Consider the following 23,685-nt stretch of genomic DNA (forward strand, 5'->3'; position numbering starts at 1 on the left):
ACACGTGCACACAGAAGTTATAGGGAAAATTTAAAACAAATCTTTACCACATATTATTGGCCCAAAATGGTCCAACATTTTAAAGAACTCGTAAGACTTGGTGGGATTTGTAATAGAAATAAATACGATAGTAAGCCTCAAAAGGTATCAATTGACGGGGCACTAATTCCCAAGAAGGAGAGTTAGTCCATCTCGACATTTTTTTCGCGCAAATACTTAAATTCATTATTTGTATTGATGCCTATTCAAAATATACCATATGTTCATTAAACAAATTGAAGATAAAACAAAACTCGATGAAAAAGTTTTGGAACTTTTACAGTCATTCCAAGAGGCAAAACAAATTACCTTAGATAACGAACCAGGGTTCTCGACACCTCAGTTTAAGCCATGGAACGAATGGGTATTAAAATTTATTATTGTGACCCACAGCATAGTTCAATTAACGGACAGATAGAAAGAGTTCATTCAACGATAATCGAAATAGCAAGATGCTTAAGACAGGAATTTAGTATTGTAAACGATTTAGAGGTTATATTCAGAGCCGTTCAACAATATAACAAAACAATTCATACTAACTACAGACCGCCAGATATATTAAATAATAAAATAGACCACCCCGATATACCAGAAAAATTAGCAAAAGCACAAGAAACTATTGTAAAAAAGGAACGACAAATTAAAAGATTTGAAAACGTACAAACCTAACGAAACAATTTATGAAAAGGTAGGAGGTAAAAGAAACAAGTTAGATGTGAAATATAAAAAAAAACAGAAAATAAAAGAAGAACTAGGGAAGAAAGTTAAAATCCATTATAGAAACAGAGTAATACATAAAGATAATATACGAACTTAACTTTATTTGCAGTTTACAGACAATGGACCGATTAATCATTGCACTTATCACTTCATTCGGAATCGCGAAAACAGAAATAATTGACTACACGAGAGAAGATTACGTACTAGTAGACAACGGCGACGCAGTAATTTACGAAAACTTTGGTGACATTTTTCATATAACAAACTTAACATACATATTTTAAGGGATTAGTAGAAGTAACCAGAAATGAAAATAACGAAGACATCGTTGTTAGATTGGAAACGCAAAATAATAAATCTACGACACATATTGACAGTTATAGCTAAATCTGATAGACACGATATTATCACAATTACAAAAGACTAATCATAGAAGAAAAAGAGGAATTAACGAACTAGGCATACTTTGGAAATGGATAGCAGGGTCCCCAGTTCATGTTGATCTGGTAACTATTAATAACAAATTAAACGAATTAGCAGAGAGCAATAACAAACAACTAACAACCAACTCACAAATATTTAAAGCTATATTTAGTATGTAAAAGATGATTCAAAATTTAGAAAACGGTTTGCGCAAGACAAAAGTAACGAAACAAACAAACAGACTAATACTAACTGAACTACAGAACTACCTATTACAAACAGTCACACTAGCTAAGGCAGGTATATTAAACACAGCGATACTAGATTTAAAAGAAATCCAAGACATAATCAAACATGAGAATACCAGAGTCACCCTAACAGATTTGATGGACGTATCTAAATTCAAAATTTTACAAAACTCAGATTTAATAATGGTACATATTACATATCCTATAATCAAAACTAATTGTAAACTATATGAAAATAGAGCTATAAGCAAAAAAGATGGCAAATTTTCAATTGAAAAAGAAGTTGTAAGATGAAATAAGATATTTCAAAATGTTCAAATGTGTAAGATAGAACTAAGTAATAGTTTTTGTAAACTATCCTTAAATGAGAGCTACTTAACAAACCTATTAAATCACTGTAAATCATCATGCACTAAAATAAAAGAAAAGAATAAGAATCTAGAAATAATAAAAGATGGTGCCATACTAGTCTCAGGCAATCACGAAGTTGACGAACACACCCTAGAAGGAGTATACCTAGTTACCTTTGAGACCAATGTAACAATAGATAATAGTACATATATAAATCAAAAAACTGTAATTAATAATTATCTGAAGATGAACCATCAAAACAATTTTGAGATAATAAAGTGTATAGAAAGTCATAATGAACAACTTAAACTTGAAAACATAAACTAATTACAACAACGCGTCAAGGAACATCCTATTACCTCATCAACTGTACTCTTGGCAACAATTGTTATTATCGCGTACGGCAGTCATAAACTGAGTAGACGTATAAAACAGTCTAGACGTAAACAAAATTCTTCTTCATTCTTCAAATGAAATTTGTGAGCAACTTCAAAAACAACAGAGTTGTAAAACATCCGCTGTATAAGAGCAGTTACTTCATTTCATTTAAAGAAACGTTTCTCTTTAAGAAAGAGGGGTGTTATCTCACACTCTCACTTTGTAGGGTTAAATGTAAAACTCGAAATCATTTGTAAAAGAAAATAAGATGGATTTTAAGTTATGATCTGAGCAAGATTTGAGTAAAAAGCTTTATTTGTAAGCTCAGACTATTTGAATATAAAAGTAGGAGCATTGCTCACTTAGATTAGATTCTTGTACCGTTAGAACACAGTTACATGTAAATGCTATTTATTTAATAAATATTTTTTTAAAACTTTCCGGACTTTCCGAAAACTTCCGAAAACCGGACTTTCAATCTCATTAATTTACATATAATCAAACAGCCAAGCTTCTTTCAAGTCCTTGAGAACAATCCAAACTTTCTTCACTTACATTAAGGCTCAGAAAAAACGGTGAACTTTGTTTATTTCGTTCCTATCAAATACGCAGATTTGGTTGGTTGTGCATTTCGCTTTGAATTAATTTCTTACTTTACCTACCGTCTAGCTAAGTCTTTAAATGAAAACCCGAAACGATAATGTAAACGCTAAATCAACTTTAGCAAAGTTCGTTGACTAACGTTCGTAATGTAAACTTCGTATTACTTAAAAACAATTTTAAAAATGAGTGAATGTAATAGTATTGACAGACGAGCGCACTAAATTATCATTAAGCAGCCTTAAATGATCATTTTAAAAATACGCTGACGCTGACGGTATAAATTATCATTAAGAAGTTGCTGTATCATATGTTTTTTGTTATTGAAAAAGCAAAAGAAAGAATTTTAAATTCAAAATGGATAAGCAAGAAAAATTAAAGAACCTTGCTTTAATTAAATATAAAATACATAAAAAGAATATAAAATATATAAAAATATATCGAGTATTTACATTTACCAATGTTTCCAAATATGTTTTGTTTACATTTTGACAACCAAATAGCTTGAAATTTGTTCCATTTTTTATTTCGTTTCGCTTGCATATGCAGCATTACCATTTCTAAAAACCTAAATGACGAATAAATTGGGTTTAATTAGGTCATTTAAAGACCATAAATGATCATTTAAAACTGCTAAATGAGCAAATAAATTATAATTTAGCCCCTTAATGATAATTTAGCTCCCGTCTGTCAATGCTATAAGCGTATCAAAAAATACTGTTATAAGTTATGCAAGTTCTTAAACAATATGTGGCCCGCATAAACTTTTGGAAGGTAGATACCCCTTTCATTAGACAATGCTTTAATTTTTTCAAAATATTGCAGCAGAAACCACACCGTAAAAGGTTATGTGCGACGAAATTGTAGCGAAATGATAGAAGAATTCACGGTTCGTAAGCATTTGTATCTAATAAACTGCAGCTGTAAGACACAAATGCATTCAATAACTTCTACAGAATGCAGCTGGTAGAAAAAGATATACAAACGTCCGAAATGCCTTTTATCCAGAAGAGCAATTATCTGTTACACTACGATTTTTGGCAACTGGAGAAAGTTACAATAGTTTGGGCTATCCCACTTTTATTTGATATATTGTATACCGCACGTATGTCGCACTATTTGGAAAAACTTAAAAAACAGTTATTTAAAGGTTAATATTTTATTTTATATATAAAAAACGAAAGTAATATTTACAATATATACAACTGTTTGAATTTAATGACTGCTATGTATAATATATATAATTGTTTACACTTAATTTTCTACTATGTACAATATATGCAATTGTTTAAGCTTAACAACTAATATATAAAATATTTACAAATTTGCAAACTGCGATTATAGATACTGCATCCTCTTCATCCATAATTCCGTCTGAGTGACCTTTGTGTTTCATGCGGCGAGATCTCTGGTGGCTTCCAATAAACAGTCAAACTACAAAATAAATAATACTATATCGGTTTATAAAATATTAAATAATACAAATTGCCAAGTATATTATAACAACAAAAAAACAAGTAAAAGGTCTAACATAAAAAATATTATATCGTTTTATAAAATATTTTAATAATACTTACAAAATTAAACTTCTGCTCTAAGCCGGAAAATGCAAGAATTCGATTAATAATCGTGTTAGCGATAAATAAATTAAGCTGAGTTGCTTATTACCATTTTTTTCCAAAATATGTTTAAATTGCAGTAATTTGCTTCTAAAAGACGCAAATTCTGAAATTTATTACTGAACAACACTGTATTGCCTAAGTGCCGATGCAAAAAGACCTCTCATGCCGAAATTTGAACGGTCATATTGTTTTTCTCTCACTCTCAATATTATAATTTGCATTGAAAACAATAACAATTATACAATAACAATTATAAAGCGTCCTTTATCCTGTAATCTTTCTTTTGTTTACTAATGATATCCCAATAACAGAAAATTGTAAAATAGCGACGTTTGCTGATGATACAGCTCTATTAGTTCTAATGAAATAGAATCAATTAAAACACTCCAGTTAGTTATTAATAATGTTCATCTGTGGACGAAACAACGACTAAACAATGGCGACTCAAGCTTAACAATACAAAATCGGTACACGTTGACTTCACGAATAAAAGGATCTACCACTGCAAATTAAATATAAATGGACTGGAAATACCTTGCGAATACAGCGAAATATTTAGGTATGACCTTAGACGCTAAACTACGTTAGAAAGAGCATGTGAAAAAGAAAAAACAAGAACTTGAGCTAAAGTATAAGCAGATAAAATGGTTAATCGGTAGGCGTTCAGTGTTATCGATACAAAATAAACTCCAGATTTACATTCAAATTTCAAAGTCTGCACAAGACTTACGGTACACAGTTATGGGGATGCATCAGTAAGAGCAATGTTATGATAATACAGCGTTTCCAAAACAAAGTACTTAGAAATTTTGTAAATGCGCCCTGGTACATTTGTAATGGAGACCTACATCGTGACCTAGCAATCAAAACCGTCGAGGAAGTTATAAAAACGTATGCTGTTGCTCACGCAACGAAAATTACACAACATAAAAATGCAGAAGTTTTACAATTAGTCAACGCAGCTGAGTCAGCACGGAGATTAAAACGCATAAAACCCTCTGTACTAGAGTTTATATATAATTTTCTTATTCTACTTAATGTGCATAATTTGATTAGCATGTGCCTAAACAATTATTGAGCATAACCTAAATAAATATGTGCATCTGTTTAAGATTAAGAGTTGTGCGCATGCGTACGAGATAAGCATGCGCCTAAACAATGATTTGTATTTTACTTAAATGTAACAAGTAAGTATAAGTTGCTAGAGTGTAATATAAAATAGACAAATATAAATATTGTAGTAAACGGACGTAGTACAACACTGGTAGTAAACGTACGTTGTACAACACGGGACAAGAAAAGAGCAGCTGGCGGCAAGATAAGCGTTTGGTGTAAGATTAACAATTAGTGTATTTATGTATAACTAGCGAAGCTACTACATTGGCGACGAGGATAAAGCTAACATGAATGCGGAACAGTTTAATTTGTTGTTGCAAGCTGTGCAAAAATCAAATAACGCTTTGCTTGAGGAGCTTCGTTTGTCGCGAACACAACAACAAATTGATGCGCCTTCTTTAACTACAGAGGCAGTTTCGTCAACATTCAGGAAGCTATCTGACTCAATGCTGGAGTTTTGCTATGATCCTGAAAATAATGTCACATTTGAATCATGGTACAAGCGTTATAAATCAGTTTTCGCTATAGAAGCAGCACATCTCACTGAGCCGACTAAGGTTCGATTGCTCACTAGCAAATTAAAAAATTTGGATTTCGAGCAATATGCAAACTCAATCTTACCAAAGGAACCCCATGAGCTTACACTCATGCAAACGGTTGCCAAACTCTCGTCTATTTTCGGATATCGCCAATCAAAATTTTCTCAGCGCCAAAAATGTCTTACAATTTCAAAACAGGATTATGAAGACTTTGCTCAATATGCAGCTCACGTCAGCAAACATTGTGAAAAATTTGACATCGTTAATTGCACTCCCGATGAGTTTAAAGCACAAATCTTTGTCAATCGCTTGAAGAGTTCACACGATTCGTTTACACGACTCGAGAAACTCCTTGCAAGACTCTACAATGAATCAACACAGTTTGGTGCACTTCAGACACAGGCGCAAAAGGATGCCTTCATCCGCTTAACACTTCAAGACCTCACTAATGAAGCTGAGCGTATAATCTGTCTGAAGCAAGACAAATACACTGTCGTCCATCCATCTTCAAGTTCAGAAGTTTTTGCAATTCACCATCGATATCAACGCAAAAATGAATCATTACTATCAAATTCTTCAACAAAAGACGAATCTTCGAAACCACCAACGCCATGTTGGTGTTGTGAAGGTCTTCATTTTGTTAAAGATTGCCCATTTAAAGGCAAAGAATGTTCAGCATGTAACATTATTGGCCACAAAAATGGTTACTGCAATATGAAGCCAAGCAAGTTGCGACGCAGAAAATCTCTGTCTGACACATAATGTCTGAAGAAAATTGACGAAACTAACAGAACGCAGCAGCATAGTAGGTATGTCAGACCAAATCTCAATGAATCTACAATTAAACTCCAACTTGATACCGGGTCGGACCAAACAATTATTTCCAAATCGAACTGGACCAAACTTGGTCAGCTAACCTTACAAACTACTAAATAAAAAGCTGGCGATGCTTCTGGAAATGTAATTCCTCTTCTGGGCAGCTTCGCTTGTGTTGTGAACCTAAATGGAAAAGAGGAATATGATGTGTGTTATGTCACACCACTTAAGTTGAACATGTTTGGAATTGATTAGATAACGACATTAGACTTATGGTCAGTGCCTATCAGTTCCTTTTGCAAAGCAATCCAACTATGTTAACTAGTAGCGATAAATTAAACGATGAAATAAAGGCTAGATTTCCGTTTCTCTTTTCTAATGACCTTGGCTGCTTTACGAAGACCCAAGCGACTCTGAGACTAAAAGGAGGAGCGCGACCCGTTTATCGTAACGCTCGACCAGTTCCATATGCAGCAGCTCCCATAGTTTCGGCAGAACTTGAACGTCTTCAACATCTTGGAGTAATGTCACCTATTGAATACTCACAGTCAGCGGCGCCAATCGTAGTTGTAAGAAAGAAGAATGGAAAAATTCATATATGTGTCTATTATTCTAAAGGTCTAAATGACGGTCTAGAGCCAAATAAATATCCTCTTTCAACGCCTGACCAAATATTCTCCAAACTCGCTAATAAGAAAGTCTTTAGCCCAATTGACCTATCAAATGCATTTTTCCAGATTCCATTGGACCAAGAATCTCAAAAACTGATGGCTATCAATACTCACTTCGGCTTATTTAAAGTACTTAGACTGCAGCAAGGTGTTAAAACAGCTCCTAGCATTTTTCAACAGATGGTTGACACAATGCTTAGCGGAACCAATAGCATTGAGTTTATTGGGTGATATGATCTGTTCGGAAATTAATGAAGAAGATCACAAAATTCAACTGTTTAAAACCTTAAAGCGTATTCAGGATTATAGATTCAAACTTCGCTTCGAGAAATGTAAGTTTGGAGAAACATCTGTCGAGTTCTGCGAACACACGGTAGATCAATATGGTATCAGACCACATCCAGGGAAACTTCGATCAATCCAAGATCTCCCAACAAATTTGCAACAAACATGAGCATTTTTAGGAGCTGTAAATTATTATGCGAAATTCATTAAAAGTATGAAAAGCCTTCACGGTCCTTTAGATGAACTTTTAAAAAAAGATAAGAAGTTTGAGTGGAAACAACATCATAATGAAGCATTCAACAAGATTAAAAATGTATTAGCTTCTGATCTATGTCTCACGCACTTCGATCTAGCAAAGAAAATAAATTTAGCTACTGATGCTTCAGAATACGATATGGGTGCAGTTCTCATGCGGAACGCTTCACCCAATTATGCACTACTCAGCTACATTCAATGCAGCAGAGCGAAGTGTCCTCAAATGCACAAGGAGGCTCGAGCTCTCGTGTTTGGATTAAAAAAATGTCACTATTACATTTCTGGTCGTCGCTTTACCATTCATATCGACCATAAGCCACTTCTTGCTATATTCAACCCGAAAAATGGCATCCCGTTGTTTACAGCGGCTCGCCTGCAACTTTATGCAACCACTATTCTGTCATACGACTTCTCTATTGAATACATAAATACTGACAGTTTTGGATATGCCGATATTATTTCTCGACTAATCGCAAACCGTCATAGATACCGTCATAGCATCTATTCAATTAGAAGAAGACGAGGACCTGAAAATCAACTGTTTTGAGGTAGAAACGGCCACCAAACTTCCAATCACTTTCACTAATATTCAAACAGCAACCAAAGGCTGCCATACTCTCAATAAGGTTACGTCCTACATCCAAAATGACTGCTGGCCTCAAAAGAAAAAACAAATCACAGATAATGAAGTAGCGGCATTTTTCCAGCATCGACATCATCTTACGATCCAACAACAGAGTATTTTCTTTGGTGAGAGAATTGTTATTCTCAAAATTTACCACCAGCAAGTCCTTGAAGATCTCCATAATGGACATCCAGGTCAGTGTCGTATGAAACATCTTGCTGCTATCAAAGTTTTTTGGCCAAACATTAATCTTGATATCGAACATGTGGTCAAAACTTGTAACACATGCGCTACAGCCTCAAAAAGTCCAATGAAATGTACTCCTCAACAGTGGAAAATTCCTTCTGCACCATGGAAACGAATTCATATTGACTACGCTGGTCCAATCGATGGCAATTACTTCCTTGTTATCATAGACGCTTTTTGCAAATGGCCAGAAATTGAATATTTCAACTTCAAGTACTACTGTAGCTAAAACTATTGAGTTCATTGAGAAAGCTTTTGCGCAACACGGCCTTTGTGACACGATTGTTAGTGATAAATCTCCGCAATTCATCTCGCAGGAATTCAAAAATTTTTGCGACTTCCAAGGAATTAATCACATATCTACAGCTCCATACAGTCCACAATCAAATGGCCAAGCAGATTGGTTCGTTGACCTACTCAAATCAAGACTTAAAAAGGCAAAGGGAAGTATCGACAGGAAGCTCAACGAATTCCTCACTTGTTATCGATACACACCATCCTACAATCTCGGTATGAAATCACCATCTGAGCTCCTAAATGGCAGAAAAATGAAAATTCGTCTTGACTGCATTAAACAGCAAAAACCGGAAGGCGAATTAAAAAAACAAAGTAATCAGCAAGAGACAAAATTAAAGCAGTTCAGCATTGGAGATAACGTTTACTATAAACTTCATTCCAATAATAATAAATGGACTTGGATACCTGCTGTAATCATAAAGAAACTTGGAGTAGTAAATTATGAAGTCAAAATTGACCAGGAAAGTAATGAGCGCGTTATTAAAGCACATGTAAACCAGCTGAAGTATCGTTATACAAAAAACGTACTAAATGAACTGCTTAAAGTTCCAGAATTCACGCATACAGTTGAACCGTTCATTGTTCCAAATCGAACTTATGTACCGGAAGAGATCCTATCCCCTGCTATCGAGCAACAGACTAATTCCAATGATGATTTTAATAGCAATCAGGAAATATCGACTATAACACGTTACAAAGAGTTAAGACGATCTCAAAGGGCTACAAAGAGGCATGCGCCACGTTGACATCAAGACTACCAACAATATTAAAAGGGGAGGACTGTAGTAAACGGACGTAGTACAACACTGGTAGTAAATGTACGTTGTACAACACGGGACAAGAAAAGAGCAGCTGGCAGAAAAAGGGCGGCAAGATAAGCGTTTGGTGTGAGATTAACAATTAGTGTATTTATGTGTAACTAGCGAAGCTACTACAAATATATAAATGTTGAAAATTCTGCGGGCGTCTTTAATGCGGAAATAAATGTGTTCATGATTGAACAGCGTAAAAATTTATAGTTTATTAAACTAAAAATGCTTGTTAGTCTTACATTAATAAAAAGAAAAAAAAAATAATTATGCTGCTTATACATTACATAACTATTTTATTTCAAATTACATCCTCCCTTTTTCGGATGGATTAGCTATTGCATTTTCTTCCCTTTTCCGTGCAATCACTTGGCAGCACCTTTGGAGTAGTAGATAGTTTTGATTGAAGGTTTTCTATATTTAATTGTAGCTTTCTGCCGTGGCATTCGTTGATTAATTTTTGGCGGTACCACTACAATTTTCTTCAAGCATTCTATCTTGCTCGTCTGACCTGGTAATCCCCACACTCCTTGTAATAACTGGCTGCGTGATCTTGAAGGGTTCAATGCTTTTATCTGCCAACGATTTTTTACAGCAGTACTTTGGAATTTTACTTCGTGGCCCCACATCGAAAACCGTTTAAGGCTACTCCAACGGTAGCCTGTTTGCTGTAAAAATTGATTCTCATGCTTCTTCAGCCGTGTATAAATTTTGGATATCACACATGTTGCCTTGAATGTAATTTGACGAAGTTGATTTTACAAAAGGTGTTACTAGTTCGCAAGTTTGAAACTGACTGACCTAATTTACGTATTTGCAAAAATCATTTACTCTTATAGCGACGTTTTCATTTGGTGGAAACCATTTTTCAAATCGATTACAGAAAACAAACTATCTTACCCGAATTGCGCCAATACCTCATTGATATCAAGAATAAGATCTATATATCTATCATATATCGTAACCGCATTCAATTTCCTATAATTTACTACTACTCTTTATTTTTTTTCTCCAGAAGCATCTTCTTTTTTGGGAACTACCCATATTGGTGAATTGTAGGGAGACCTAGAAGGTCAAATAATTCCATCTTCTAGCAGCTTTCCTATTTGCTTTTCAACTTCATTTCTCAAAGATGCAGGGTATGGATAATATTTGGTGTAAAGAGGAGTATCGAAATTTTTTCTAATGGTGACGGCAACTTGTGTGATGAAATTTAATCTTTCGTTTGCTTTGAAAAACAATTCTAAATGTTGATGTATTAATATTTTCATTAGTTTTTTTTTTTTTGTAATTAATTCATATGGCTATCTCTTAAATTACCAAGATTAATGTCCTGTGAGAGTAATTGCTTTAATTGAATTTTATTGGAGTTTCTAATAATCATAAACTTGTGTTTAGTGAATAACTGCAGACAGCTATTTAAGACTATCGTTACCTAGGATTGCATTAAATGAAATTAAAAATGGGAGAATATAAAATTTTGATTTAATATTTGTAAGATTAAAGAGATTTACGTGATTTGCGTTTTATTGCCTTTTGTTTTTTGCGCTCGAGATGAGCAAATTTTATTGTTATATTTTTTGGCTGCAAGTAAACTCCGTTGGTTTGATTCTGTCTCTTGTTTTTCGATCGCGAACGTGTCAACACACGGGTACACACAAAAAAGTGATTAAACAATCAATAACCGAAATTATATAAAGTCAATTGTATAAATTAAATAAAATCAATTAAAGATCACAAACCCAATTATAAAAACGCTTATAATTCACATTGATTTTATTTAAAGTAATTAAACAATCAATAACCGAAATTATATAAATTCAATTGTATAAATTAAATAAAATCAAATAAAGATCACAAAACCCAATTATAAAAACGCTTATAATTTACATTGGCGACCGTGACAGGACTTTTGGCAAATTGAATAGTGCTATTCTGTGTACTGTCGTACGTATATTATTGTCCAATTGGTGGTTCTCGGTTTAGGTCCGCTAACCTCAAAACAGAACCTCGTGTCCGCATCAAGATCGCGCTCGACAGTTAAATTCACAACAACAAGATATCTTTACTTGTTGATTGTACATACTTTCGCTTTTAATGGTTTTGGTTAATTTGTAACCATTAAAGTGCGCGTGTGAATATTTCTTCTAACCAGTTATATAGCTAACGCGTGCTAACTATTATAATATATCGTACATCTATATATATACTACATATGTACTATCGTACGTATATACTATTGTCCAATTGGTGGTTCTCGGTTTAGGTCCGCTAACCTCAAAACAGAACCTCGTGTCCGCATCAAGATCGCGCTCGACAGTTAAATTCACAACAACAAGATATCTTTACTTGTTGATTGTACATACTTTCGCTTTTATTGTTTTTGGTTAATTTGTAACCATTAAAGTGCGCGTGTGAATATTTCTTCTAACCAGTTATATAGCTAACGCGTGCTAACTATTATAATATATCGTACGTCTATATATATACTACATATGTACTATCGTACGTATATACTATTGTCCAATTGGTGGTTCTCGGTTTAGGTCCGCTAACCTCAAAATAGAACCTCGTGTCCGCATCAAGATCGCGCTCGACAGTTAAATTCACAACAACAAGATACCTTTACTTGTTGATTGTACATACTTTCGCTTTTATTGTTTTTGGTTAATTTGTAACTATAATGTGCGCGTGTGAGTATTGCTCCTAAACAGTTATATATCTAACGTGTGTTAACCATAATAATATCGTATATCTATACTACATACTATCGTACGTGTGTACTAGTGTGCATTCTATGGTTCTTGGCTTCGGTTCCGCTAAGCGCCAAATAGAACCTCGTGGCTGCATCAAGGTCGCGTTCAACAATTACAACAACAACAAGATAACTTTACTTGTTGATTACTGGTTATTATTTGCTTCCAATCAGTTAGTGTGCGGGTTCGTCAACGTCGCGTCTGACAACAACCACCGTAAGAGCAGTTCAATTTCGTAAAGTTCGCTGCTGCTATTGTGAGTTTTCGACTTCGTCAAATCCTTTGCTGTTCCCAGGTATCTACAACTGTTCCAATGGCAACGGCAGAGCCAACCACTACGGCAGAACTGTCAGAACTAAAACAACAGCGAGCCTCGACGAAAGCGAGCATTTCAAGGATCAAGGCGTTCGTCAAAGGAAAGAGCAATTCGCTTTCACAACCAGAACTGAAATGTCGACTAGGTATTTTAGAATCATATTTTAAACAAATCCTAGCTTTTCAGACTTTGATCGAGAAATTAGATGCAACTGACACAGCTAGAGATGAATTAGAAGACCTATACGTTTCCACCAAAATATTAATCATGTCTCAACTGCAGGAAGAGGCCCACAATGCGTCAGTGCTAGATGTAACAGCAATGATGCCCACCTCAAGTAAAAAATTACCACTGTTAAAATTACCTACATTCAGTGGTAAGTACTCGGATTATAACAATTTTATTAATTCGTTTCTCCAAATCATAGATCGCGAAATATACCTCACAAATATTGAAAAATTTAACCACTTATTGAACTGCCTTACTGGTCAAGCTCTAGAGACAGTACAGGCATTTCCTATTTCGAATGAAAACTATCCAAAGGCTTTGGATAGGCTTAAATCGCGCTATGACAATAATAGTCTAATCTTCGCCGAAAATATCGCGACACTATTTGATCTACCAGCAGTATCGGGTCAGTCAAGCCAACAACTCCGTAGTCTGGTAAACAATGCATCCGCTTTGTATGGTCCACTCTGTTCGCTAGGTACAGAGAAACAAATATGTGAGGCTCTACTTATCTCGCTAATCATGGAAAAAACGGACGCAATTACACGTAGGAAATGGAATGAATCGCGTAACTTCGACACATTACCCAGTTGGGAGGATTGCTCAAAATTGTTGGATAGGCATTGCCAGTTTCTCGAATCACTCGACAGTGGAAACGGCAATCAGTCATCACCACAACGTAAACCTAATAATCTTAACTCCAAGACTAACAGACGCTCAAAACAATACGCATTTGTTGCATCTACATCCAGCAATTCTTGCTCAATTTGTTCTAGCAATGAACACCTAATACAGAATTGTCATCGTTTTAAGGCACTGGAGGTGGTTCAAAGGTTTGAAAAGGTGAAGGGCCTTAAACTCTGCATAAACTGCTTATCGCGACGCCATCATGTGGTTAATTGCACATCAACGTTTAAATGTAAGGTTTGCGCAAAGCCACATCACACTCTCTTGCATCATTCGCAATTACCAACGAATATTAAGAGCGCCGGATCATCACGACGCACAGAACACGCCGCTATGCCCAACGACAATGTTGCCAGCCATTCCCATCTTAACATGTCATCGGCCGAGCAAATAATTCTAGCCACTGCATTGGTTTTAGTGAAGGACTCATCGGGAAGTTATCAAGTGGGTAGAGCCTTACTTGATTCATGCTCTCAGGTCAATTTCATAACGTAGGAGTTTTCAAAGAAGCTTAGTTTATCAAAACATAAACATCGGCTGCATGTTTCCAGTATTGGTAGTTCGTTGACCAATATAAAGTATCAGACGCTCACATCAATCAAATCTCGTCATTCAAATCTTGAACTTGCTTTAAACTTTGGTATTACGAATCACATCGCATATCAACCAAGTTCTGAAATCGATATATCGTCGTGAAAGGTTCCATCCAATACACCTCTCGCCGATGAGCAATTCTTTAAATCCAAGCGCGTTGACCTTTTGCTTGGAGCTGAAAGTTTCTTTGACATTTTGTCTGTCGGTCAAATCAAACTAGGTGAAAATCTACCAGTACTTCAAAAAACACTATTAGGATGGATCGTATCTGGCAAGTACAAGGGTCAGCCATTTGCATCACCAGCAGCAAAATGCCTATTATCAGTTGAAGATACAATTTCAGATCAATTAGAAATGATGTGGAAGATAGAGGAAGTGCAACCGGCTGCAAAGTCATGGTCACCAGCACATGTTGCGTGTGAGTCATTATATCGTGAAACGGTCCACCAAAATGCGACGGGAAGAATTGTCGTTCGGTTATCATTCAAGGATTCGCCAGATTGTCTTGGTTTGACACACAATATCGCCTTACGCCGTTTTTGTTCTGTAGAACGGCGCTTGTCATCTAATCGTGCACTAAAGCAAGACTATCAAGAATTCATGAAACAATATCGAGAGCTCGGACACATGACGCGTGTTGAAACTCCGAAAACCAACGAACCACATTATTATATCCCTCATCATTGTGTTTTAAAACCGTCGAGCACATCGACCAAGCTGAGGGTGGTTTTTGATGCGTCATGTCCAACAACATCGCAACGTTCATTAAATGATATTCTACTGGTCGGCCCGACAATTCAGCCGGAGTTATACTTGTTGCTACTTCAATTTCGTTTGCACCGATATGCCTTGACGGCTGACATTGTTAAGATGTACCGACAGATACTGATAGATGAACCAGATCGAAAATTCCAATATATTTTTTGGCGAGATACGGAGTCCGATCCTGTTAGTACTTACGAGTTGAATACAGTCACTTATGGTACTGCATCAGCACCTTTCTTAGCAACCAGGAGTTTGCAATATTTGGCGGACAAATTTGAAACACAATACCCAATAGGCGCTGCACTCATTAAATCATCGTTCTTTGTCGACGACTTCTTAGGTGGAGCGGATTCCATTGATCAACTCACCAATATCAGACATCAGTTAACGGCCATTCTACAGAAGGGTTGCTTCGATCTTGACAAATGGCATTCAAACCATCATGACTTCATCAGCGATACAACAACAAAGAGTTTGAATCTTGATACAGATACAGTCACCAGCGCCCTAGGCATCAAGTAGCACCAAATGCAAGATGTTTTCCTATTTTCGTTCAATGCGCAACCAGGTCAAATTGTAACAAAACGCACCATTTTATCCCTTGCGTCTTCATTATTCGACCCGCTTGGATTACTAGCACCAATCATACTCGTAGCAAAAATTATGATGCAAGAATTGTGGCTGTTGCGTGTAGACTGGGACGAGTCGGTCCCTCAAAATCTTCACTCAGCTTGGAAAACATTTATTCAAGATCTCACAACGCTTTCATCGGTTAAGGTGCCGAGATACTGCCTATCAATAAACCATCAACAGGTTGATGTACACGGTTTCTGTGACGCTTCAATACGCGCATATGGTTGCTGCATATTTCTCCGATCACAAAACACATCAGGTAAGGTGACGGTCAAGCTATTTACTGCAAAATCCCGTGTGGCACCTATAAAGCGGAAGTCGCTACCTAAACTAGAACTCTGTGGTGCCTTACTTCTTGCCAAACTGTATCAGAAGGTCCAACCAATATTTGCGCAATTTAAGGGTGAAACGTTTTTTTGGACTGATTCACAGATTGTATTACATTGGTTGAAGCAGCACTCATCAACCCTGTCTGCATTCGTTGGCAATCGAGTAGCGGAAATTCAAGATATTACCGCAAATGGGCAATGGAGACACGTTCCTACCCAATCCAATCCGGCAGATGTTGTGTCGCGCGGCTGTAACATCCGCCAATTAACAGAGTCCTGTTGGTTCACGGGGCCGGAATTTTTGTTACTCGCTGATAAATACTGGCCGCATTTGAAATGTCACAACCTGGATATGGAAGAAGTCAATAAAGAGACGCGAAAGGTTGTATTTGTTAACACAAATGAAGACAACTACGTATTACAGGTATTGTCAAGATATAGTTCATACACTAAGATGCTACGAGTAATAGCACAGGTACAGCGATTCTATCATGTAACCAAGAATAAATTGACGAACGGAGAATGTACCCTCCAACCTATTCAGCTACAAAAGGCATTGCACTGTATTATTTGGGTCATCCAACAGCAAATCTTCGAAATTGATATACAACGCCTACAACGAGGGAACCCAGCCGAAGGTACATTAAAGCATCTGTTAAGGTAGAAATTAAGTAATAAATAAATTATTTCACATTGTTAAATTGTGTCATTCAATTTATATTTTAAGCAATTTAGCAATTGTGAAATAATTTATTTTGAATATTTATGTTAAGCTGAGGCAACAATTTAACTGGAGCAACGGTGAAATATGCAACGTTGCATTTTGCATTATTAACAGTGTTCCAATTGATTTGTTGCTGAGGTATAATTATTATTAATAAAATTATTGCACAAAAATTGTATAAAAGAAATTGAAACAATAAAGAAAGTAATCAATCAATAAAAACTATTCTTTGATTCTCGTCAAACCTAATTCTGCTTTATATAGAGTAAGTTTCAAGTGCTTAATCTATAACCAATAAGCAATATTCAATAAGTTAAAGTGCTTATTGAATATTATAAGGATTAAGGTATTTTAAATATACATAAATTTTGGTGACCCCGACGTGATCGACGTAGATCAAGGACGTAAATCAAGGACGTGACCAAAGATCACGATCACGTACTACTTTATTAAGGCGTCGAAGCAAGAGCACAACAGTGTGAGCTTCAAGCAGATAAAAGGCAAAAGCACAACAAGTGTGAGCTTTCAATAAAACAGCAAGAGCACAACAGTGTGAGCTGCGAACACATTACAAGCACCAAGGTACCTGATTTGCTGGAAACAAATATGGAAACTTTTGAGGGGTTAATTCTCGAACAGCAACAACTGGGTCAATTAATCCAGAAATTGATTTCGAATTTCAAAAAGGATCCAAAAGAAAGGAAATTGAATAAAGCTTACTTTGAAGAACGTAAAAGGCGTTTAACTAATATATGGTCTGAATTTGAAGAAAATGACAACCGTATCAGAGAGTTGTCAGATGTCGAAACCACTCATGAATATTTTACTAATGAGGATTATTTAAAAACTAAAGACTTAGCAGAATGTTACATTGCTCGATTCACTCAGCAACTACAGGAGTTCAGTGATGAAGCAAATCTCAGCAAGAAGTCGCAAGTATCTAAACAAACAGAAATTTCATGTCTCATTAACAAGCAAATGGGAATGAAAATATCATTAAAACGACTACTGGAGAAGGTCCAAGGAGATTTGGGATCAAACACGTTTACTGCATTGGAAATATACAAAATAAAAATCAACAAGTTGTGGCAAGAAATTGAGGAACTCAATTTTAATATATGGGAAATCGCTAGTGACCCACTATCAATTGGTTACAATATAGACGATTATCAACAATTAGAGGAATTAATACAACAAACTTTGATTTCAATTTCTGAGCTGATAATAACAAAACAACCACATGTAGTTACAACAGAGGTAACTAACAATCCAATCCAATTACCGAAGGTGTCTATACCGCGATTTGACGGAGATTATCTTAAATGGACACAATTTTATGATATGTTCTCTCAAATGGTAGACAACCAATCACTACCCAAGGTACAAAAGATGTGGTTTTTAAAAAATAATTTATCAGGAGAAGCAGAGAGGCTCATCAGACATCTGCCAACTACCAATGATAGTTACGACGTAGCATGGAAGATACTTCAGGAGAGATACAGGAATAAGAGGATATTAACAACCATGTTAATACAACGGCTGCTCGGACAACCTCAATGCTCTGGCACTGCAATGTCTCTAAAGTCACTACATGATGTCATACATGAATGTTTGTTGGCATTAAATAACTTAAATGTTCAAACAGTTCATTGGGATCCACTCCTCCTTCATTTATTAACAAAGAAGCTGGATGCAACTACACATACGTTGTATGAGCAATCATTGGCAAGGCCAAAGGAATTACAATCAATGACAGGGTTTCTAAGTTTCATTGAAACACGTTTTCAAACTCTGGAAGCAATCGGCCAAAAGAGTACTACCAATAATAACGTAAAGGTATGTAATACCGCAACAATCAACAAATCAACCAGGCAATCATGCATATATTGTAAGCAAGATTTACATCAAATATACCAATGCAAAGGGTTCTTACAAGCAAATACTTTTGAACGACTACAATTTGTTAAAAAACAAAACTTATGTCGTAACTGTTTGCGACCAGGTCATATAGCATACAACTGTAAATCAGGCAATTGTATCAAATGTAATCAAAAACACAACTCTTTACTACATGTAAACTCATGGGTTAATGGCACTGAAAAACATACAACAATACCAAAGTCTAACAATACTCAACGCAATGTAAGCACAGGTTTAAGCGTTGATCATCAAGCATCATTAACTATTGCAAGAAAGCACAATGAACAGCAATATGTATTCTTAGGAACAGCAACTATAAGATTATTGGCACATAACGGCCAAGAAATTCAATGTAGAGCATTATTAGACTCAGGTTCTCAAGTAAATTTAATGACCGAGAGGGTAGCTCATCGACTAGGAATAACTCCAAAAGCAACATCAATGCGTATAAATGGAGTTGGTAACACCACAAAGGGTGCTCGTCAAAGAATCAGCACTGTCTTTAAATCAATGAATAGCAATTTCAATACAAATTTAGAAGCATTTGTGTTAGCACATATTATTGCTCCACAACCAACACAATGTGTCAATATCAGTTCATGGAACATTCCAAAAAATATTACATTAGCTGATCCTAACTTCAATGAGCCACAAAAAATAGACGTATTATTAGGAGCTGAATTTTATCCACATCTCTTAACGTCAGGGCAAATCCAATTGGGAGTCGACAAACCAATACTCCAGAATACTACTCTTGGATGGGTTGTAAGTGGCAAACTATCAGAAACAGCAAAAGGTGACACAGTCTGTTGTATGTTTAGCGAAGAAGAAGATTCGCTAAATAATCTTCTCGTCCGATTTTGGGATCTTGAAGAATCAGCACAAAATTCAAAACTACTGTCTGATCAAGAAAAATTATGTGAAACTCATTTTGTGGAAAACTTGAAACGTACTAAAGAAGGCAGATTTATTGTGAAATTGCCACTTATTGACAGTGTATCAACATTAGGATCCTCTAGTGAAATTGCACAACGCAGATTTTTCTCTCTTGAACGACGGCTGTCAAAAAATGAAGCATTAAGGGCTCAATACGTGCAGTTTATGACTGAGTATAAAGATCTCGGTCACATGGAAGAAATTCAACCTGATGACATCATGGCCTCACATTATTTCATTCCTCATCATTGCGTGATAAAACCAGATAGCACCACGACAAAATTACGTGTTGTGTTTGATGCATCTAGTAAAACTTCATCAGGTCGATCATTGAATGACATTATGCATACTGGTCCTGTGGTACAGAGCGATCTATTCTCAATATTATTACGATTCAGAATTCCAAGATACGCTTTCACAACGGACATTGAGAAAATGTATAGGCAAATACTTATTCACCCAGAAGATCAAATGCTACAATTAATCATTTGGAGAAATAATCCACAAGAGCCGCTACGATTTTATAAACTAAAAACTATGACATATGGGACTCGATCAGCTCCATACTTAGCTACCAAATGTTTACAAACTTTAGCAAGAGAAAGTTCTGGTACTTATCCATTTGGAGCAGAGACCCTACGAAGAGATTTCTATGTCGATGATGGATTATGTGGTTCTAACAGTCTGATAGAGGCTAAGGTGATTCAAGAACAACTAATTAACATTTTGAAATCATATGGTTTTAAGCCAAGAAAATGGTGCGCTAATCACCCACAATTACTACAAAACATTTCACCACATGATCAAGAAGTCTGTTGGGATATTTCTACTTGTTCGTTCAAAACAGCTAAGACTTTGGGAATGATTTGGACACCACAGCTTGATAATTTGTGCATAACAACAAGTATAACACCATGTACAACTTTTACTAAGCGTTCAGTAGCTTCAGACTTAGCAAGAGTTTATGACCCATTAGGATTGGTAGCACCAATCATAGTCACAGCAAAAATATTTGTTCAACGAATTTGGGAATTAAAGACGACCTGGGATGATCCGTTACCTCATGAATATGAAGCCGAATGGGTTAAGTTTCGGTCAAGACTGCAAGAAATTAATAATATGATCATTCCGAGACATGTTTTTAACCATGAAATTCCATTAGATATTCAATTACATTGTTTTGTAGATGCATCTGAAAAGGCATATGGAGCAGCAATCTATGTAAGAGCAATTCTAAAAACAGGTACAATCATAGTACGGCTACTTTGCTCAAAATCAAGAGTAGCGCCATTAAAAAGGCAAACAATTCCACGATTAGAATTGTGTGCAGCACTTCTGGGAGCCCAACTGTTAGCGAAGGTTAAACAAGATCTTGCATACGATAACCACAAATCTTTTTTATGGACAGACTCACAAGTTGTATTATACTGGATCAACTCTAACTCAAATATTTTTCAAACATTTGTAGCACATAGAGTAGCACGAATTCATGAAATATCTAATGCAAGCCAATGGCGTCATGTAAGGTCCAAATTAAATCCAGCAGATCACCTATCAAGGGGTTTACAACCTACGGAATTACATTCCAGTCACATATGGTTTTTTGGACCACTGTTTTTATATGGAAGCGAATCATCATGGCCAAGTCCAATTGCTCAGGAACATCTTATAACTGATCATTCTGAAACCAAAAGAAGGGCGCTTGAAATGCAACGCTCAACACAACCTTCAATCGTAACTTCAGCAATCACCAGCATTACTGAAGATTTCATCTATAAGATCAATTATAGAAACTCGTTTGCAAGATTGCAACGAATCATTGCATACGCACTACGATTTGTAAAATACTCCAAAGGCAGAGACAACAGGCACACTACCTCTTTAATATTAAGTCCAGACGAGTTGAACTCATCATTACAAGTAATCATACGTATAATACAACAAAGCGATTTCAGGGAAGAATTGCAGCAATTACACTCAAATGGCACAGTGCACAAAACTAGTTCTCTCTCTAGTTTAAGTCCGTTCTTAGATAGTAACGGAATTCTAAGAGTCGGAGGTCGACTTTCATCATCACTTATAGCTTATGATACCAAACATCCAATGGTATTGCCATATAATGATCCAATTGTGAAAAGTGTTTTCGTTGATATTCATAGAAAAAACATGCATTGTGGTGCACAAGCATTATTGTCACAAATCCGACTTCAATTTTGGCCCATCAAGGGAAAGATAATGGCTCGATCAACGGTTCAACATTGTGTCCGCTGCACAAGAAGCAGACCAACAACATTTCAACAAATAATGGGTCAGCTACCACCAGCTAGAGTTCAACCTTCAAGGCCATTCTACAATGCAGGAGTAAATTTTTGTGGACCATTTTGGGTTCACTACAAAATCAGAGGAAAAAGACCACACAAGGTTTATGTAGCAGTGTTTTGTTGTTTTGCCACAAAAGCAGTCCATTTAGAAGTGGTGAGCGACTTAACTTCTGATGCATTTATTGGTGCACTGAAGAGGTTCATAGCTCGACGAGGACATTGCAAAACGCTGCATTGTGACAATGCTACAAATTTTGTTGGTGCGAACAATAAATTAAATGAATTATCCGAACTGCTACGTAGAACTTCTGTTCAAAATAAAAAAGTTCAAACATGCAGTGATAAATTAATCACATTTAAATTCATTCCACCTCGAACTCCACATTTCGGGGGTCTTTGGGAGGCAGCTGTTAAATCAGCTAAATATCATTTAGTTCGAAGTACATCAACAGCTTCATTAACCTATGAAGAGTTGGAAACGATCATTGTGGAAATTGAAGCAATATTGAACTCAAGACCATTAACACCAATGTCATCAGATCCAAACGATCTTGCCGCATTGACACCAGGTCACTTCCTAATTGGTGAACCACTCACTGCACCTATAGACACCGATGTTCATGGGACAAATCACAACCTACTTACCAGGTGGAAATTGGTTTCTCATTTGAGACTGGAATTTTGGAAAAGATGGAACGCTGAGTACTTAACAGAACTACAACAGCGACATAAATGGAAGGTTCCTGTTAACAATGTCAAAGAAAACACGATGGTCATAATTAAAGAAGACAATACAGCACCACTCAACTGGCCCTTAGGTCGGGTTACGAAAGTGTTTCGAGGCGATGATGGCATGGTACGAGTAGTGGAAGTGAAGACAGTTGCAGGAATTTGTAAACGGCCTATTCATCGGCTTGCTCCACTGTTTCGAGAAGATGAAGAGAAAGACGAAAAACGAAAACATCATTCAAACATAAGCCAGGAAGATACTTTGGTAGTTCCATCAAAGAAAATAAAGTTGCCCCAACAAACAACATTATTCGCAATCATTCTCACACTATTCTTTCTGCCAATTATATTGGGCAATCCTGTAACCACAACACAGCTTAATTCAAGTATTGGTCTCTACTTCGAAAATATGGGCACTGTTCAGATGGTAACAGGTGAATGGAAAATGGTTGTTTATTATGAATTAGCTCCGGTACAGACCCAATATAACACATTCGTTAATGGAATTTCTGCACTAGATAAATTGTGCATCAAACTACAGCAGGGTTCGGCTTGTCACACGCTCGTAGGTACGTTTGAGCATACAAGAGATGATATCCTACAGGAGAAGATTTTATTTAACAACAGACGAGATAAACGAGGAGCCATAAACCTCGTTGGAAATGTGGCAAAGGCTTTATTTGGGGTTCTGGACTCAAATTACGCAG

The 23,685-nt window shown here is 36.1% G+C and overlaps 5 protein-coding genes across 5 annotated transcripts in view; all 5 read left to right on the forward strand.

Annotated features, from left to right (window-relative positions):
• Positions 1-5,784: 5,784 nt before the first annotated feature.
• LOC119665617 (uncharacterized protein K02A2.6-like) lies at positions 5,785-6,798 on the forward strand. Its single transcript, XM_038074846.1, has one exon. It carries the CDS (start codon positions 5,785-5,787, stop codon positions 6,796-6,798), a length of 1,014 nt encoding a protein of 337 aa, XP_037930774.1.
• A 326-nt stretch (positions 6,799-7,124) lies between these two features.
• On the forward strand, positions 7,125-9,977 carry LOC119665618 (uncharacterized protein K02A2.6-like). The gene is made up of 2 exons (XM_038074847.1): positions 7,125-7,421; positions 9,105-9,977. The coding sequence occupies exons 1-2, from the start codon at positions 7,125-7,127 to the stop codon at positions 9,975-9,977; spliced, it is 1,170 nt and encodes a 389-aa protein (XP_037930775.1).
• A 3,402-nt stretch (positions 9,978-13,379) lies between these two features.
• LOC119665619 lies at positions 13,380-15,908 on the forward strand. Its single transcript, XM_038074848.1, has 3 exons — positions 13,380-13,449; positions 13,540-14,471; positions 14,727-15,908. Exons 1-3 carry the CDS (start codon positions 13,380-13,382, stop codon positions 15,906-15,908), a joined length of 2,184 nt encoding a protein of 727 aa, XP_037930776.1.
• Positions 15,909-15,914: 6 nt separating this feature from the next.
• Positions 15,915-17,012, forward strand: LOC119665620. Its single transcript, XM_038074849.1, has one exon. It carries the CDS (start codon positions 15,915-15,917, stop codon positions 17,010-17,012), a length of 1,098 nt encoding a protein of 365 aa, XP_037930777.1.
• A 666-nt stretch (positions 17,013-17,678) lies between these two features.
• Positions 17,679-23,685, forward strand: part of LOC119665621 — a 6,202-nt gene continuing 195 nt past the window's right edge. Inside the window, exon 1 of the mRNA XM_038074850.1 lies at positions 17,679-23,547. Coding sequence (XP_037930778.1) covers positions 17,679-23,547 — 5,869 coding nt within the window. The remainder of the gene's footprint in view (positions 23,548-23,685) is intronic.

This window comes from Teleopsis dalmanni, chromosome 1, assembly GCF_002237135.1.
Source record: "Teleopsis dalmanni isolate 2A chromosome 1, ASM223713v2, whole genome shotgun sequence".
NCBI lineage: Eukaryota > Metazoa > Arthropoda > Insecta > Diptera > Diopsidae > Teleopsis > Teleopsis dalmanni.

What these genes read in the sequence shown, in the direction of transcription:
- LOC119665618 (XM_038074847.1), top strand. Translation starts at nt 7,125, where the DNA reads ATGGTCAGTGCCTATCAGTTCCTTTTGCAAAGCAATCCAACTATGTTA. An exon ending in CAGCGGCGCCAATCGTAGTT is followed by an intron (nt 7,422 to 9,104) that starts GTAAGAAAGAAG and finishes TTGTTATCATAG; the next exon opens with ACGCTTTTTGCAAATGGCCA.
- LOC119665617 (XM_038074846.1), top strand. Translation starts at nt 5,785, where the DNA reads ATGAATGCGGAACAGTTTAATTTGTTGTTGCAAGCTGTGCAAAAATCA.
- LOC119665619 (XM_038074848.1), top strand. Translation starts at nt 13,380, where the DNA reads ATGTCTCAACTGCAGGAAGAGGCCCACAATGCGTCAGTGCTAGATGTA. An exon ending in AGCAATGATGCCCACCTCAA is followed by an intron (nt 13,450 to 13,539) that starts GTAAAAAATTAC and finishes TCCAAATCATAG; the next exon opens with ATCGCGAAATATACCTCACA. An exon ending in ACTCATCGGGAAGTTATCAA is followed by an intron (nt 14,472 to 14,726) that starts GTGGGTAGAGCC and finishes TCGTCGTGAAAG; the next exon opens with GTTCCATCCAATACACCTCT.
- LOC119665620 (XM_038074849.1), top strand. Translation starts at nt 15,915, where the DNA reads ATGCAAGATGTTTTCCTATTTTCGTTCAATGCGCAACCAGGTCAAATT.